Source organism: Alternaria conjuncta, assembly GCF_024043145.1.
Source record: "Alternaria conjuncta strain BMP 0040 chromosome Unknown scaffold_8, whole genome shotgun sequence".
NCBI classification, from domain to species: domain Eukaryota; kingdom Fungi; phylum Ascomycota; class Dothideomycetes; order Pleosporales; family Pleosporaceae; genus Alternaria; species Alternaria conjuncta.
Window position 1 is genome coordinate 842,908 of NW_026250097.1, and position 18,095 is coordinate 861,002.

Below are 18,095 nucleotides of genomic sequence, written 5' to 3' on the forward strand. Positions count from 1 at the left end.
TCGGTGCCAATCTCGAAAACCGCCTATGTAAACGAAATGAAGGACGACGTCACGAGAAACAACCGCACATTCAGTGACGGCTGCGGAACCTTGTCATTGAGCCTCTTCCAAAAAGTTTGGAACGCCTTCCAGCCGGACCGTAGAGCACTCAGGCCGACGGTGCTACAGATCCGGTTCAGAGGTGCGAAGGGGGTACTATCACTAGATACGACATTGCAAGGTGATCAACTGCACGCCCGAAAGAGTATGACCAAATACGTCGCCAAAGAAGAGTGGAGGGATTTGGAAATCTGTGGAGCTGCCTACAAGCCTCTCAGAGTATATCTGAACCACCAGTTCATCAAGATCCTTGAGGATTTACGTATACCTGCGGAAAACTTCATGGCGGTCCAGGATGAAGCTGTCACAGAACTGAAACTCATGACGGAGTATCCTCTGAATGCAGCCAGCCTTCTCGGTAAGTCCCGGTTTTCTAGCACATGCTGTGCGGCCTGAAAGGATGTTTGGTTCCTCATACTCGGCGGCATCGCCATGAACTGCTTCCCGAACGTATGGTCATATGTGCTAACAAGCCTGCTAGAATACTCCCACTCGGGTGATCTCGCGAGAGTCCCGTCACTGTTTCGGCGAATGAATGAATTGGGTCTATCATTCCACGCGGACAGCTTCCTCACCGACATCGTGGAAGTGGCAGCTATGTCAAGCCTGAGAGATATCAAATATCGCGCGCGTATTCCAATCAAGAACGGCTACCTCCTTTATGGCATCATGGACGAATGGAACATTCTGAAAGAGGGCGAGGTCTACATTCCGCTACAAGATTACGATACGAACGACAAACTGAAGAGAACCATACTCGTTGGCGAGCGAATAGTCATCACGAGAGCCCCTGCGCTACACCCAGGCGATATTCAGGTCGTCAAAGCAGTCGATGTTCCAGAAGGTTCGCCCCTCAGAGCACTGCACAACTGCGTCGTATTCTCACAGCAAGGTCCGCGGGATCTACCATCGAAGCTAAGTGGCGGTGATCTTGATGGAGACTTGTTCCACATCATTCACGACACTCGACTGATTCCGAGAATCGTTTATCAACCCGCCGACTACCCATCCACGCCGGCAAAGGATTTGGGGCGGCCGGTAACTGCCGACGATATCGTTGACTTCTTTATCGAATACATGAACATGGATCGATTGGGACAGATTTCGAACAAACACAAGATTCGCGCTGATAAGGCTCCTTTTGGCACTCTAGATGCAGAGTGCCTGCTTCTTGCCAAGCTCGCATCCGATGCCGTCGACTTTGGAAAATCTGGGATTCCTGCCAAAATGGCTCAGATACCGCCAGGTTCTGATCACATCCGCCCTGACTTCATGGCGCCAGGATCGAACCTCATCGTCAACGACTTGGGCGCTGCTGAACTCGAGGAGCTTGAGGGTGACGAGCTCGACGAAGTGAGTGTGCTAAATGCTGAGAAACCAAGGAGTTCATACTACACAAGCACAAAGGTCCTAGGAGTTCTGTATCGGCGGATCGACGAAAAAACGTTCTTCGATAAGATGAAGAACGCCTACCGAACATCTCACCATCGCCGGGGTGATGAAACGCTGGTACAGAAGCTCAAGCGATATGTGATCCGAGAGACCCGTGGAGTACAATGGGAACACCATTGGGATTTCGCAGAACAACTCCGTGAAGCGTACGAAGAGAACATGTTCGAAATTATGGACACACATCGTCCGTCTCGAGGCTCACGTCTTACCGAGCTTGAGGTGTTTAGTGGTAACATCCTTGGCAAGAAAGATCGTGCACCCTCCCGCTACGTCCGCGAAGCCAACCTCGAGGTTCAAGAACGCTTCAACCGCGATGTCAGCGACATGATCAAGAATATAGTAATGGGTGATGGAGACTGGGACGGCGATGCGGATTCGGAGGCGTTGCCGCGCTCCATTGCGTGCTTCATGGTCGCGCTGGAGACGGATGGCTGGGAGAACTACCGCACGTTGAGGAGCTGGAAGTACGTTGCTGCTGCGGTGTGCTTGGAGCAGTTGTGGAAGTACAACAACGGGTATTTGCGCCGACTTTGAGTAGTGGTGTAGTGCTACGTCTTGTACCGGGCTCACAGTGGAGAGGTGCTCGGTTATCACGACTTCATGAAGATACCGCGCAAAAGATGCGCTGAATATATGGTGGTACCATTAATTTGATGAGTCCAACGTGTGATGCGATGTAATGCGATGCATGGGTGAAGAGTTATGAGGACACCTTCAGGGAGTACTGCGCAGGCCCCTTGGGCGTAAACTACGCCCAAAGACATAAGCGAATCAGCGTTTTGGCACGCACAGAAGCGGCTAGAGGGGCAAATGTTTGCCTCTCGCGTTACAAAAAAAAAGAGAACACGCTTGAGCGCTCTACGATGCTTTCTACGGTTTCCGAACGTGTGTATGTCGTCGCGTCGCATTCCAGCATGCCGCGCAGTCGCGCACGCGTTTTTGAAGTTTCCCACATCAGCCAACTAAAATTCCCAGCCGCAAAACCCAGCCATGCCAGTCCCATCCACGACCCTGCGTCCCCGGACTGGCTGGCTGACTGATATCCGGTAAGCCCGGCTGCCATCACCACATGGCACCACGAGCCTACCCCGCATCCTGGCCCTTGGTGTTGGCCGCGTGATACTTGCTACCCAAGCCAAAACCCCCTCAAAACCATGATTTCAGAAAATATAGACGCATAATTTGAGCTTTCTCTCATCAAACCCACATATCCATCTGCTTACGTCATGTGACGGTAACAGCAACATCTTCGATGGTCTAGTGGTCATGATTTCCGCTTGTCAAATGTTCACGAAGTGTTTACAAGCGCGGGAGACCGGGGTGTATGTGCTACCTACTCAGGAGTGTCTTCAGCTTTGACCTAATCATGCAAACAGTCGATTCCCCGTCGGAGAGCTTATTAGCTACGCGCCTTTTTTTTTGTGAGAGGGGATGGAATGATAGGGGATAGGGTTGCGTGGCTTGGGTGACTTTTTGGGTAAAGATGCGGGGTTGGGCGATAGGTTGGATGGTCCCGATATCGTTAGGTTATGGTGATGCTACTGCGCTTTTTGCATTGAGAGTACAGCCACAGCTTTATCTAAGACTTGTAGACGTGCGACCTGAATGCAAATGCAGTGAAGACGACAAGAATAGAGTATTGCATCCTAATCGGAGTGAACAGGATGTCCGCTCAGCTTGCTGGGAAACCTGCTCGGGCCATCTTCTTTCCTCGTTGAGCCTTCCGATTATGGTTCGCACTTGAACCCTTGTTGGCTTCCTTGCGCTGCCGTGATATTTGCGTACCTTTGTCGTCAGCAGGACCTGCGACGCTGGCACCACCTCTTCCACCACCTGGGCCACCACGTCCGCGCCCTCTACCTCTTCCTCTACCACCGCCGCCGCCTCTTCCACCGCGACCTCCTTGCCCATCACCGCTCGCTTCGTCGCCAGATCCCGCAGGGCTGTCCCGCCATGCTGTTGATTGAAGCTCTCGCTGCTGACCCTGGAAATTGGAAAACTTCGCTTCGAGCCGCCGCAGTGCGCGAGGATTGCGCCCCATCATGATGGCCCAGCCTTCGATCGCTTCGTCGGTCATACCAGTCTCGCTCTTGAGGGCTGTTCGAGCTTTACCCCGCCTTGTCTCCGACTCACGACTGAACAGCTCAGGTGTCATGGTGTAAGCGCGGAACAGGGCTTCTTCGTTCTTATCACCCAAGTCGGCATCCTCGCCAGGTCCGTGCGCGGCAGTGTCGACAGAGGCGCCAACATCCTCTGCATCGTATGTGTCATCCCGCTCGTCGTCATCTGAATCGAAGGCTGCCAGCGCTGCCATGATCGCTGATTTGGCGGGTGCTTTGCTGCGGTCGGACAAGATCTTATCGGCGGTCGAATCCTGACCTCTGCGACCAATGTGGAACCGCGATGTGTCAACTGCAAGCCTGTCGAATTCGTCGTCGTCAAAGACGTTGCGGCGTTCTGGAAGGTGCTGGCTTGATCTAGGTGGTGGCATTGGCTGTGACGATGTTGCTGGTGTAGGTCTAACATATGTTAGCATGTCTGATTGAAGCTATGATGGCAGAAGCTCAAGTGGAAGTGCTTACAGTTTCTCGCTCCGATCAGCCTCGATTAGGTGTGGCGGTAAAGAATCTTCCAAAAGATGTGCGGTAACCTGCTCGATGTCGTCGTTGTACTCATCCAAGCACTTGACAATGAAGCCTGCACCCAGGTCTGGAAAGAGATCCTGGATCTGGCTAATCATACTCATCCGATGAACGTGTATCTCGCCGGTGAATGCTCCGTGGTCATAGCTATCTTGATCCGCTGCTGCTTTGCCTTTGTCTACCTTTCGTCGAATCAATCTTTTTGGTCGAGCTAGACTAGATTGCCGAAATGCGCTCAATGATGCTGCAGTATTCTTCACCCTAGACGCTTCCGGAGTAGTAGCCTTTTCTCTTATCTTTTCCAGTAGCGGTGTGTTGGTGACAAGATCAGCAACCAACGTCTTCTTACCAGGCTCCTTCTTCTGATCTTGCTCCTCATTAGACTTCAGGCTGTACAGATGATCAGAGAGCAGCGAATAATTCGGTTTTGGACCTTCGAGCGCGGCTGTTAGACCAAGGTATGCAGTCGTGACTAGCTTCTTCTGCATCGATTGTGGAACTTGTGGGTATGCGGAAAGGAGAGAGTCGAGAAAGTCGGATCCTGTCAGCATGAAAATGCTGGCATCTGACGAGGCTCTGAGAAGAGGTGCGATCCGATCAAGTGTCTTTTCGGCCTCTTCCGGTCGCTTTGATTCCAAGTTCCGGATTAGGGACGTTTTCGCTGTCTGCAACGACTTCTCGATTGCCGCACCCTTTCGCTTCCATGACCCTTGCAAGAGCGTACGGAACTGCTCGCTCTTGGGATACGCGTGGCAGATGTCAGATAGGGTGGACCAGCTGAGCAAGGGATTGGGTATGTCTTCTTTGGAAAGGATTCTGTGTAATAAAAAGAAAGTCTTCTTCCGTAATGACGCAACTTTAGATGCTAGCTCATCGTCCAGGGCCAGTTCACGAAAGAAAGACAGGAGAAATTGCGTGAGAGAGCTCTCCTCTTTGGTCGCCTCCGAGAACTTTTGGTCCTCTAATCTTAGGTAGAGCTCAGACAGCGAAGCCCACGAATCCAGGTACAACTGCCATTCGTCGGGCAGTATGCTCTTTCTGACTTTTGCGTCTGGGAATGGCGCGAAGTGGGGTACCGACATCTCTGTTGGCGATATTGTAAGACGAGATCCAGGGCCGAGCTCAGAGGTACGATGCACTGTGTAAGGAACGCGAGAAGTTTTTAAAAGACTCAATTTCTGTTGTTTGTCTGCAGTCATGCAGTCATGATGGCTCATGGGCCCGCCTGCCGAGCGATCAAAAGGGAGCGATACCAGTTACGGCACTAGCGTCCGCAATCTTGGCGCGCATCGCCCACAGATCGAAAATGCGCATCGCAAAGAACTTAACGACTCCGAACGCCGTCGCAAATTCTAACGCCACCCCAGTCATCACATTACCGCGATCAAGGATCCAGGTCGTGACTGGAATCTAACTCAGAACCTACAACAACACCACACTCCAATCCGACAAGATGTCTTACAACAAGGGCGAGAAGGACTTCGGCGAGGGCCCCAAGATCCACAAGGTACGTTGCTGTGTATCCTATGCGCATGAGGCTGTGTACTGACGGCGCTTCCAGATCCGCATCACCCTCACCTCCCGCAACGTCAAGAGCCTCGAGAAGGTCTGCCAGGAGCTCATCGACCGTGCCAAGAACAAGGAGCTCCGCGTCAAGGGCCCCGTCCGTCTGCCCACCAAGCACTTGAAGATCACCACCCGTAAGACTCCTTGCGGTGAGGGTTCCAAGACCTGGGACACCTACGAGATGCGCATCCACAAGCGTAAGTGCATACCACCCCAGACAGTCGGCTGGACTGCAGCTAACTGCGGACTTAGGCCTCATCGACCTCCACGCTCCCACCGAGGTTGTCAAGCAGATCATCATCAACATCGAGGCCGGTGTCGAGGTTGAGGTTACCATCGCCGCATAAGGGCTTGGTCCGCACAAGGATTATAAAGGAGTGTCAACGGTCTGAACAGACGTGTGGCTATGAAACAGCTCTCGAAGCTGGACATACACGAAATGAAATGATTCAGACATGATTGCGCATTGCATTGGGATGTGATTTCAACCGTGAGAGGCTACCCTGGGCTATGAACAACAGCTGTCACTGTTTGCAGTCCACGGAACAAAGAAAGCATAAGCTAGAGAGCCAGAAGGCGCCCGTACGGTCGATCAATACGTGCCAACTGACAAGAACCCACCGACAAGAGTTGCAGTCTTCTCGGACGGGAGTCTTATCGTCTGCATGTTCCACAAAACATTTACGTATAAAACGTGTACACGCCACTCTCTAGCTCAACCACAATATCCCAACCTTCATCTGTGCCTTTCACAAGCCAGCACTCTCAGGAGGGCCGAGTAGAATTAGACCATCAAGAAGAATAACGCCGAGTGGTAAGTCGTCCCATCCCATCCTATCGCCCGCTTCAAAGTCTGCCACTATGGATAACAAAAGATTAGAGCTCTGCTTGGGTCATTCGCGCTCAAATTGCACATATTGAACTCACATCTGCAAAACCAAAACGCGATTTGGTGCCGTGGATGTCTTAAACAACCTACTAAACCATGCTCTCTTGCCAGGTCATCCAAAGCGTCCTTCAGCTTCGGACTTCTCATGTTTACATGTACTCCGTCGCCTTGAGGAAAGGCGTCTGGCTTATACATGGCCAGCAAGGCGACTTTACGATCTTCCGAGGATGCGAGATAGGTGGGCCTGGCTTCTACAAAAGCTGGATCGCAACTTTCGTAAAACCATATGTCCCAGTCGCGCATAAGACTTTGACACGATTCTTTTAGGTTATGGTCGGTCACGGACATTTTGAACTTGAGTAGACACATAAGAAGTGGGACACAACAAGTGCGAGATATATAGTTGTCTATAAGTTCACGATAGCAGCACAGCGTGAGATGGACTCATGACTAGGTAGACAAACACTCTTCTCAGTTCCTGTAGTCTGTGCAGTTCTCCCCCATTCCAGGGAAGCGCCAGCCGTGATAACGCTTTTTCCAGGTGTATTCGTGTCGCACCTGCATGTGTCACCGGCCCACATGCACCTGCCATCTTCCGGACAGCAGCTTCTCGCTCTGCCAAACGATCCGATGCCAGTGTTCAGTGTTCAGCGATCATGAATCAGTCATCGTGAATGACTAAACGAGGTGATGAATCTTCCAGAAGGCGTTCATGTACCCGGGTATCACATCTTTCCAGGAAGGTACTCAAGACTTCTTTCCTGTATATCTCTGAATGCATTTTAAGTGTACTATCTACAAAAGAGTGTGTCTCCAACCGCTGTCTCAAAGTCCCAAGAGCATTCCTGACCAACAACCTCGTCAGTGACATGCTCGTCTCGCAACAAGACCCTAACCTGATTGTACCAGGGACGAAGGCTCATACTTCTTATCAGCCTTATCCCACGCCCAGATAACCGATAGAGGAATCATCGTATCCTCGTTGGTGACATCAGCTTTGCCACTTGTCACTATTGTCGCAAAGTCAGAAACGCGAGTTCAAAACTGCAGGAAGTGCTAGGGGGATACTTGCGTATTGCGAACCACATAACCACTCTTGCACCGTTGTCGTGCACACAGTCCTCGACTCCCTGAAAGACACCCTTGTTGCTGGCCAATGTCCTCAGCGCATCGAGGTTGTTATGGGCGCGCAGATCATACCATATCCCGGTGCGGCCTTCTTTGTCTGGGTCGTCTGGGTGGGGATAGTGAGCCGCCATGAGACACACGTTGCGTTTGTTGTCTGAGTGTGGAGTGGCAAGCTGCAGTATATTATTTGGGCTCTTAGGGGTCCATACTTCCGACGAATCGCCAATCGGAAAGAAGCCGTTGAAGTTGTTATCTGCCATTATTTCGACGCATTGTGCTTTGAGACGTTCATTCATAGCTGTGATGTTGGTTGGAAGTTGATTTGGTAGTAGTGGGCTTTGGTAAGGGATTGGGAAGAGATTGACTTATCGCTTTTGTCTTTCCGAGTGTGGTAAAGGAAGAAGCTGAAGAGAACAGCGAAACGACTTCTTTTATACTCTTTTCTGATGACTCTTATGCCCGTAATGATGCGTTGAAGGACTATGACATGACGGTGGGTGGCACATAAGTCCTCATTATCCACGGACCTGTCGTCATCCCGCTGCGCACGTCTGTCCTCATCTTCTTACGGCAACTTCACCTTGCAGACCACAGCGCACTCTCGAAGTTCAGGAAAAATTTCAAATGGTAGCCTGTCAAACTTCAACGCCTTGAGTGTTGGCTTATCACGGTGGCATGAGAGACCCTAAGGCCCACATCACCTTGCGTACCTGCATATCATAAGTGTCATAGTAGAGCCAGGAAGATGTCGCATCGTTATGCAGCAGTAAGTCTCAACGATTAAAAACAGGTTTGCAGACTTCAGCGTCATCACCATATACTAACATCAAGACGTTGAGGTGTCCAGGTGACTACCAAGACCTCACAAACATCACATATCATAAGTACCTAGTAATTATCAAACCAGTTTTACTATCGTGTGCTACTTAGCTAGCTATGAACTTTGATGACCACTTGTCATATCTCCGTGAATCCTTCCCATATTATAGTACATGCATCATGAAAAGAGTGAAAAGTGAAGAGAAACCATGAAGAACTACCAAATTCTCTTAACCGGTGCCGTTGCCGTTGCCGTTGATGTTGATGTTGCCATTGATGTTGCCATTGCCGTTGCTGTTGACAGGCGTGTTGGTTGGGGCAGGGGGTGAGGTAGGGGGGTTTGCTGGAGGAACCCTCGGGAACACGCGACGCTCGATGTAGCGGATAGTGTTGTTCGGTCCGAGGGCGAAGAGGGGTTGAGGAGGGGTGTCAGACATGATGGCTAGACAGTCGAGAGACTTGTGCTAGTTTAGTGTTTTCGGTTTGAAAGTTGACGGATCAGGTGCGAGCCCTTGTGCCACCAGGTCTTGAGGCGGTCGATGATGCGGTGTTTGCGGTAGTCAACTGCTCTCATGCCCTCCGCGTCACGGAAGGTATGGCGGTTGGCGGTGGTAGATGACGTGAAAGCTTGAGCTTCACCGGCACGATCTTGGAGGAGTGAGGTGGTTGACTGCTTGGTCGACTCGGGCGAGGCGAGGTCTTGTGCGTTAGTCTTGCTTCGACCAGCTCGAGTGTTTGATTGGCTGTCAAGCGTAGCTTTGCGAGTTGACGAAAAGCGCTTGCGGAGCGAGAGCCTAGTCTTGCGTGTGGTGTCGTAGTGCTCGTCGTCAGAAGTGTCAGAGGCTGACAGGTGGTCGCGGAAGATAGCTGTAGGAGGTGACAGGGCAGAGGTGGGGTAGCGTTCACCGACTGCGTGTGGCTGGTCGCTGTTGCGGCCAAAGGTGCTGAAGCGGTGATGACGCGCGTGTGCGGTGCTATCGGCCGGTGATCCGAACGGGGAAGCTGTGGCTGTCTGCGCTGTCGAGAAGGAGCTTGTGGTAGACGCGTCAGAGAGTCTGTCGCGGAGGTGGGAAGGGCCTGGGTGAGGAGAGTGTCTCGCAGCAGCTGGACGAGGAAGGGAGATGTCAATAGCGGGGTTTGTTGACGTCGCCCAGGGATAATTCTTGTCTGAATTCCAGGGGCGCGTCTCGGTTACTGTGGGCGTAGAAACAAACGACCTCAGAGACCTTCTGACGGAAAGAGCGGACTCCCCTGAGATGCGAAGCTCTTGAGGGCCGACGGTGTGAGAGCGCGGACGGAGAACAGCTGGTGATGGGACTCGCAGCTCTGGGAGCGGAGTAGTCTTGTCGTGTGTTGGTGTGCTCGGTGCGTCGTCGTCCTTGGGGGAGCTGCCTGTATTTGAGTCTGCCTCGCTAGCGCCGTTTACACCAACTCCATCGTCAGGACGGCCTGGACTGCCACACCCCCTCTCTTTGCTTGTGATCTCATCATACAGATCGTCCTCGATAACAACCATGTGCGAGACGCCACGCATGGGGCGAAGTCGAGCAGACGAGCGTTTCTGCGTCGGATGGATCTCATGGATCTCCTCCAATGCGTGCTTCTCCATCTCCTCCTCAATCGGAAACTCGGCTGGCTCACCGCACTTGTAGTATTCTCTCAACGACGGGAAGATCTCCGAGAGGCGCTGGGTAAGCCCCCCGACAGAAGGTATAGTCAGCCGCTCAATCTCTGCCATGAGCTCCGGTGAACGAGCACGGTGCATCGCGAACAAGTTCAACACGGCGGTAGGCTGCATTGACAACCCTGAGCGCTCTGCTTCATTCAATTCGGCGAGAGAAAGGCGCAGGTCCGTGACATCACCGGCTGATGCAGGCCGCGGACTACCTCTGCTCACCCTCTGCGACGCATTGGGCACCTCTTCCATTGACCTTGAGTAGCGAAGGCCAAGGTCCTCGGTCAGACCATCGAACAGATTCATCCGACTAAACCGCATCGAAGGCAAACCGTGTGCCTGTCCGAGCGCGCTACCCACGTTGCTGCCAACAGCACTCCGACGATGCGACGCTATAGACGACCTTCCCGAGAAGTTGATCGGTTCCTCTCCCGAAGCCCTGACCCCCGACGGCGCGCCGAACGGAAAGCGGTAACTCGAGCTCTTCAGGTTGCTGGCACTCGTGTTGAGGCTCGAGTCTTCATGCGACTCCTCCTTCAGGTCAGGCAGATAACGCGTAGGGCCAGGATACCTATATCCGGATAATCTGAGGTCGGTCGTAGTATTCTCTTGGATGTTGGACAAAGGACCCGATCCCAAAGAATTCAAAAGATTTCCAACACCGCTCAGAGGGCGTAGCGACACCTGCTGGAGGCCACCACCGTGTGAGGAAGGCCTATATCCATTCCAATCGAGGTGTGTCGTAGTCTGGCTGTCACGATGGCCAGGCTCTTGGGCTACCGGAAGTCCATCCGCGGAGTCTACACATGAGCCTGAGGAGGTGTCATGGATCGAGTACACAGAGGAGGGCTCCAAAATCGCAGGAACCGGGCTGTCGATTGGTTGCGCAACAGGAGCCGGGCTACTACCGGGCATCTTGGATGGGTTGCAAGCTTTCGGAGTGTCGAAGCTGATAGCTCGCGTCTTCGCAACAGGTACACCTTTTGGCCTGGTCGACGGTGCTTGCGGCGTCTTCTTTACCTCCATGGCGGGCGGCGGTGAGCTGGTCATCTCATTGAGACTGATGACGCCGTCCGTGTCTTGACTCGAACTGGAAGCAGATGGGACCGTCTCGTCTGACTTCGGTAGCTCCTCTTGGTCAGTATACTTCCGAGACCTGGCAAAGCGCAACGGTAGTGGACGCATCAAAAACGAGACTGCGGCGTGCACACGTTGGGCCTCCTTGGAAGTGCTTGACTCTCGGGGCGGTACCGCTGGCCCCTGGTGCGTAGTGCCCAGCGTGGATGACGAACCAGATACCGATATCGAGCCTTGCTTCATGCTCTGCTTGGAGCTAGTCCTCAATTTGCTCGCTACGATAGAAAAGCTGGATTCTCGACGCGGTATAGGAGGCTGTTTGCGAAGCATAGCAGAAGAGGGCTTGGACAAGGGTGCCTCCACAACCGTCCTGCCCTGATTCAAGACCACCGTTCCTAGGTTGGACGTTTGGAGTCGAGGCGGAGCTGCGAAACTAGCACGGATAGGGTGCACACCAGTCGCAAAAGAGTGAGTGTCTGCTTCATTCGATACCGTATCTCGCTGCGGCGCAAAGTCAATGGCGGATGTGGAAGACGCTTTGATGTCTTCTTTCCCTGGCTCGGATGGTATCAAGCCTGAAGAGACATCTGGCAAATCGGTACAAGACTTGAAAGACAGCTCATCGGACGACCCTTGTGCGTGGCTACTTCTGGATCGAAGGGCAAGAGGCAGCGGCTTCATGTCATTTTCTGTTGAAGCATCTGTGTGCTCCTCATACCTGCTCTCGTTGGCCGTCTCGATTCGTACCAAAGCGTCGGTCTCGTTCTTATAATCAGATCCCTGATATCCTGCAAGAACATCCGACATGCCATCGCCGGTACTATTACCAGGACTGAGAGACATGTTCGTGGTAGCATGAATTTTGACACCGGGCTCGTTCTGGAAGCCACCGCTATTGGCCGTTGGTATGGAATGCTGGACCGCGAATTCAAGAGTGGACGAGTCGAGGATGCTGGATCCAGTCTGCGATAAGATACTGTGGCGGTTTTCTCCGCGGTCTGCCGAATGCAATACGGCCCCACGAGGTATATCAGATACAAAGTACTTCTTAACAGGTATATCACACGAATGGGTGACCTCATTGGTCTTCGATAGCGGCAGAGGCCCCGGAGTCAGCGATCTTGGTGTCAGCGACCGTGTTGTCAGCGACTTTGTCGGCGACTGCGGTGTCGGAGACGTCGTCAGTGATTGCGGTGTCGGGGACTTTGGCCTTGATAGTGGTATCGGAGACTTTGGCCTTGATTGTAGTGTTGGAGACTTTGGCCTTGAGGGTTGTGTCGGAGACCTTGGAACGGGGGGCTTTCTTGACGGAGATGGAGGCTTGCTCGGGAGCGAGGGAGATGGCCCCGAAGAGGTTACTAACTCCATCGAAGACTGGATATCGCCCGTCGTTGAAGCCTCCAGACCTCTTAGGATCAAATTCCTTGTGATACGGTGAGCTACGGGGGACGCTGGGAGTTCCGCAATGTCGCTTTCGCGAATGCTTCCGGGCTTTGCGCTCGGCTTCGCGTTCGCGTTCGAGATCGGAATCGAGGTCTTCTCGCAATTTCTCACGGTATTGGATGCGATGTTGTCTAGGTGGGGAGACACGACCTCCATCGACATTGGTCGTGCCTCTTGTCCTAAAAAAGGATCACTCTTCAATGCCGCCCCAGCCGGACGAAACTGTTCGACAATGATTATCTTTCGGTCTATGAAGCCGTCGGGATCAGCATCCGTCCCTGGGTCCGCAGACGCTACAGGTCCGAGCTGGTCACTCGTGTTGTAGTATGGTACTGGAGGATACTCTTCCTGAATAACAAGGCGGTTCGGGTTGGCGGCTTTGAAGACCTTGTTTCTATCGAGGTTTCGGTGCACTTCCATGGAGCTACCATCTTTCGGAGTTGATGGCATAGCCATGTCGGACGACGGCGGGTCTGATTCGGTACGCAAGTTTGTGTTAAAACTGGACATGGAAGCAGGCGCAGACCTCTTGAGACGAGCTTGTTCAGCAGCGATCCGTTGGCGGTGATCGGCTGGTAAAGGTGGCTGATGTTCATCCTGACGCCTGCGCTCTTTTCGATCTTCTGAACGAGGCTCGCGGGCGGAGTTGCCTGTCATCCTGCGAGACACGAGTTGTCCGAAAGCCGCGTGGTAGGGAGGAAAGTCGTCGTCTTCCACGGGAGGATCTTCAAGGCTCATCGTAGACCGAGAGGATGGATTCTTGGTCCTCATCTGCCCGGGGCCCTGTCCGTTGTGGAAGCCTCGTTGGTCTTGTCCTTGTCCAGCATACTGCTGCCGATACGTATGATTTGTGTATCCTGGGTTGCCGTAGCCTTGTGCCTGGCCAGCATAGGGCAGTCGCTGACCGTCGTGGGTCCGCGGCCCTTGGAAGTGTACTCCGCTGTCGTCGCTCAGGGCGGGCTGGGCCGATCGCGAGTATGGAACAGGCTGCCTGAAACCACCCCCGGCGGGATGTGCATAGTATGGGCTTGGGTTCGAAGATCGGGACGCTGGCCGAGGGCGCAAGCTGGGAATGGACCTGTTGCTAGAGAGACCGTACGCTGGGGGTTGTATGGTATTCGTCATCGAGTGCGAGCGATGCGCGTCCCTGTCGCGGTTGTCTCTTCGGTTGTTGAAAGGCGATGATCCGGTGGCGTTCATCATCGTTGGAGACAGCGTGTCGGCAGTATACACGGGCCCATGGTGTTGCATTGGCTGGCGCGGTGCAGAAGACGAGGAGGGGTAAGAACGGAAGTGCTGCTTGCTACCCCGACTGGAAGTGTTGGACGTGGAAGAAACTTGCGACATCCTGCTGGTCGCGCGCGAACGTAGCGGACGTGATGCGTTGCTCATGGCAGACAAGTCGTCGAACTTAGGACGGCCGATGCTAACGTCGCCTATCTCGGTCTCGGTGCGGAGCATGGACGTGACGCCGCGGTTAAGAGGTTGAAGGTCTGCACTGGGTGCCCGCGATACGGGTTTACCTGATGCTCGGCTCATGGCAGAGACGTTGGAGGCTCGCGAGTTGCGGCCGCCGCCGTTGGGATCCTGATCGAAAAGCGGCATACTGCCGTCGGCTGCGAAAGTCGCTGCGAGGAGAGCAAGCAAAGGTTGCACGCAGGGCGTGAGCGAAGCTGCTGCAGTGGTGGCTCTCCTGATTGCGGCGCTGCCAAAAGATGTGGTAGTTATTGGTATAACCAAAAAGAAGAAGCGATACTGCACAAGGCGGCGAGTATCCAAGAAAGACAAAAGCGGGTGACCTTTACACAACCCTCGCCAACATCTCCGCCAAAAGGAGAAAGCTGTCGAGTGTGGTGCTGTTGTGGGTGGGGGCAAGGTAGAGGAGACGGAGGGAGCTCGGCGGAGACGTTGTTTTGATAGCGAGACTCGCGCCTCCTTCACGTCCATTACGGCAAAGGCTACCCCTACCCCGCCAGCATCTCGCAGAGGAAGGCAGAGACATCAGACACAGAAGGAATACAGAGACGATACAGAAAGGGTCAGTAGCAGAGATGCATATGAGAATGGTCCCTACCTACTTGTGCGTACAGCTTTCCCATACCTACCCCTACGGCGGGCCTACCACCCGTGGCGCCAAACCGGCAGCCAGCAGCCAGCAGCCAGCAGCTCTTCGCTTCTCCTTCTCGCACCCCAGCTGCCCACCATGCGCAGGATAGCGCAGCATCCAACAGCAACCCGTTCCGAAACTGCCCCCAGCAAGCACACCAGACCACCGCATCACCGACGTCCTCCGCACGACGCCGCCTTCTGCCGCGATGACGTCCGCACACGAAGTTAAAGACATTACACGTTGCTCGTTACCGCGTTACATCTACCGGGGCGAAAATATATACATGCGAAAGCCCCACGAAGCCATCGAGAACGCTGGGCAGAACCACGGCAAAGACTATGAGATTTGGATTGCGTAATACACAGAAACGCAAAGTCAAAGGGGTATATAGCCTTGCAACGCCAGACAAGAGGACCAAGGACGGGACAAGGGATAACAAAGATCAAACTAGAGGGTATCACTCGGCGATAGGACCTATATCGCCAGATTTCTTCTTGGTGAATAGCCGTTTGAGAGATGAGAAGCTACTTCGCTTGGAAAGTCGCTTGTTCGAAGCATCTGAGAACGTGGACAGAGAGGTTGGTGGTCGGCTTGGCATGTCCGCAGCCTTGGGGGTTTGCTCAGGACGATTGAACGTAGGAGAGCTGGCACCTAGTCGACTCGACATGGAACCTTTCGGCGTACTCAAGTTTCGACTAGGGAAAAGACCAAATTGGGCAGTTTGTCGCGAGGACATGGAGGACACGGAGCGTGGCGATGCGTAGCCCGGTGACACGGCGGAGGCGCCCGACACAGAACAATATGCCGAATCTTTGCCGGTCAAAGGCGGACTGTATTCTCCGTTTTGGGGTTTAGCCGACATGCGTTTCGTTGCTGATGCGCTTTCCTCTGCAGATAGGTTAGATGGCGAAGACACTTTATGCTGGTGCCCCGGAACGTGTGTTGCACGACTAGACTCTGCATGCGGTGTCGCTCCGTCACGTTGCTCGTCGTTGCGCCAGGCATCACGGTAGTACCCGGACTGATTTGCCTGACGTCGTACATCGACGTCTGTGTTGGAACCGGCAGACGCAGAGGACGAGTCTTCGCTCCGTTTGGGCGTCTCTGTGGTGGAATCGGATGCGTTTGTGATCTCGGGCTGCTGCTGCTGTTGTTGGTACTGTTGCTGCTGCGGCCTCGCTCGTAAAGTCGAATGTCGCTGGGGTGTGCCAAAGCTGGCAGGCGTCTCCCTACCGGATGATGATGCGCTCATGAATGGCGGACGTTCGGGTGGGGGGGTTGGAAGAGGTTTGTTGTTGGCAAAGTTTCGAAATGGGCGTGCCTCGCGCGAATTGGACGAATTTCGTGAAGATGTACGTGTCGCAATCTAGGGCTGTTAGCGAAGCTCCAGCTGAGAACATAGCCCACGAAGCGGGTTCGAAGCAGATTCCGGCAGCGAACATACCAAACTTCTGCGACTTGCAGCGCCACACCGCTTCTCGATCTCATTGCAATAACTGCTGACCTGTACGAGCACAACGCCCAGCCTTTCAGCCTTTGCTACGAGGCTTTGCAAGAATTGCGACCAGCCTCCGGTGTTGCCACACATGGCTGAGTATATGCGCCCGATATCCTCATTGCGGCATGTCCATTCGTCTCCCACATCGCCTAGGTATAGATCGAGCTCCTGGTTGGCTTCGCGAAACACGTTGATGTCGATCAGGTAGTCGTTGAGCAGTTGCGACATGCGCCCAATGGTGCGTTCGATTACGATGTTGCCGTCGAGGAGTTGGGCGCGGTATGAGCGGTCTTCGAGGAGGCGATCGAATTCGTTTACGTGTTCCATGGGCACCTTTAGACATTTATGCCGGAACAGCATGTCCTTCATGCTGCTTTCGAGGTCTTCATTCGCCCGCTGCAGGAAACTGTCGAGCTCATTGACATGCTTGAGCAATATGTCGGCGACATCGGCGACGGACTTTTCCAGATGCTGATGCAGCAGGTGGACACCAAAGATGATCTGCGCGACCGTCTTTGTTAGGGGATGAAATTTGCCCTTTGCGTTGCTCCTCCAGTGGCAGTTGTATGTGAAGTTCCACGAGGGCTCAGAGGCATTCTCCTCTCTGCACAGCATTTGCTGTCGCGTCTTAACGCTCTTCTTGGGAATGGCGAAGGGAACGTGCCCCGTTTCGCCAGTGGCGTCGAGCATCGACTCCTCAAAGGGCGCCTGCATGGAGGAGAGGGGGTGTATGGGGAAGGTGGCCGTCATGATGCGTTTGTCTCGCTCGTCTTGCCATTCGTAGGAGTCGCGGTTGTCGAAGCTGCGACGGCCCCTCTGCGATAAGCGTCGAAAAGGAACCATGGCGAGTAGCGAGTGGATGCTACTCCAGCTCGGATTATGGTGCTACAGAAGCCAAAGCCAATGCAAGCCCAAACTCGCAGTTCAAGGATATGGGCTGTGCATAAGCACGAAACACTGGGTTGTCGAGGCCGGGGCGCTGGAGGGTGTATCGTCGTCGGGCCTTCTTAAAGACGCATGGTGCAGGATGGCATTGTGTGTGCAGAGTCTACGCCGCAGGGGATGGAAATGCTGAAGGTGCCGGAGATGGCGGAAGGAAGACTGGACACGGTCCTAAGGTTCAAGGACCCCTTCGGTTCGTCAGTCATCAGGTCACAGGTCACAGATCAGCCTGGGATCTGGCACAGAGACGGGGGGTTTCTGGTCGCCAGGAGGTCTGCAGGTAGTGCAGGAGGCTTGCCCGCAAGCAGGCTGGCGGATGCCTTAGTGCCCGAGACGGTTGGTATCCAGAGGCAGGGCGGGGAAGCCATGGCTACTCTCCACCATACAGCCTTCACGACTAGGAGCAGACGGGCAAGCCTCAAACAAGAATAAACTTTGGCAGTGCCTATCCCCAGCGGCGCCCTTTACTACAGATATCCGTTTTCTAGACCGCCCGCGGCCTTTAGCTGGCTGCAACGTGTCGAGCAGGTGATTTGGCGGTTTGGCATTTTGGCCGTGGCATCCTCACTGTGTGCGCTAGAAGACGCATTGCAGCCGCCAGCAACACACCCAGGAACGCCCCCAAGCTTTCCTATGGCTGCCCTGAGCGACGATCCCGCCATGTCGCCGTTTTCCAACTCGGTCAGGTCAAGTGCCGAGGCTTATCATATCCCGATTGATGTTTTAGCTGCCAAATGGCGCAACCCATAGCAGAC

The 18,095-nt window shown here is 53.8% G+C and overlaps 6 protein-coding genes and 1 non-coding gene across 7 annotated transcripts; 3 read left to right on the top strand and 4 right to left on the bottom strand.

Annotated features, from left to right (window-relative positions):
• Window positions 1–36: 36 nt before the first annotated feature.
• Window positions 37–2,085, top strand: J4E85_006092 (uncharacterized protein; the record flags this gene model as incomplete). The annotated part of the gene is made up of 2 exons (XM_051470333.1): window positions 37–457; window positions 581–2,085. The coding sequence occupies 2 exons, from the start codon at window positions 37–39 to the stop codon at window positions 2,083–2,085; spliced, it is 1,926 nt and encodes a 641-aa protein (XP_051325821.1).
• A 712-nt stretch (window positions 2,086–2,797) lies between these two features.
• On the top strand, window positions 2,798–2,946 carry J4E85_006093. Its single transcript has one exon. It is a non-coding gene; the product is annotated as a tRNA-Asp (tRNA).
• A 277-nt stretch (window positions 2,947–3,223) lies between these two features.
• On the bottom strand, window positions 3,224–5,275 carry J4E85_006094 (uncharacterized protein; the record flags this gene model as incomplete). Its single annotated transcript, XM_051470334.1, has 2 exons — window positions 3,224–4,070; window positions 4,134–5,275. 2 exons carry the CDS (start codon window positions 5,273–5,275, stop codon window positions 3,224–3,226), a joined length of 1,989 nt encoding a protein of 662 aa, XP_051325822.1.
• Window positions 5,276–5,646: 371 nt separating this feature from the next.
• RPS20 (40S ribosomal protein S20) lies at window positions 5,647–6,106 on the top strand (the record flags this gene model as incomplete). The annotated part of the gene is made up of 3 exons (XM_051470335.1): window positions 5,647–5,700; window positions 5,755–5,956; window positions 6,012–6,106. The coding sequence occupies 3 exons, from the start codon at window positions 5,647–5,649 to the stop codon at window positions 6,104–6,106; spliced, it is 351 nt and encodes a 116-aa protein (XP_051325823.1).
• Window positions 6,107–8,825: 2,719 nt separating this feature from the next.
• On the bottom strand, window positions 8,826–12,190 carry J4E85_006096 (uncharacterized protein; the record flags this gene model as incomplete). The annotated part of the gene is made up of 2 exons (XM_051470336.1): window positions 8,826–9,037; window positions 9,091–12,190. The coding sequence occupies 2 exons, from the start codon at window positions 12,188–12,190 to the stop codon at window positions 8,826–8,828; spliced, it is 3,312 nt and encodes a 1,103-aa protein (XP_051325824.1).
• Window positions 12,191–12,425: 235 nt separating this feature from the next.
• Window positions 12,426–14,395, bottom strand: J4E85_006097 (uncharacterized protein; the record flags this gene model as incomplete). Its single annotated transcript, XM_051470337.1, has 2 exons — window positions 12,426–12,940; window positions 12,985–14,395. The coding sequence occupies 2 exons, from the start codon at window positions 14,393–14,395 to the stop codon at window positions 12,426–12,428; spliced, it is 1,926 nt and encodes a 641-aa protein (XP_051325825.1).
• A 962-nt stretch (window positions 14,396–15,357) lies between these two features.
• Window positions 15,358–17,241, bottom strand: J4E85_006098 (uncharacterized protein; the record flags this gene model as incomplete). The annotated part of the gene is made up of 2 exons (XM_051470338.1): window positions 15,358–16,266; window positions 16,345–17,241. The coding sequence occupies 2 exons, from the start codon at window positions 17,239–17,241 to the stop codon at window positions 15,358–15,360; spliced, it is 1,806 nt and encodes a 601-aa protein (XP_051325826.1).
• Between the last annotated feature and the right edge of the window lie 854 nt (window positions 17,242–18,095).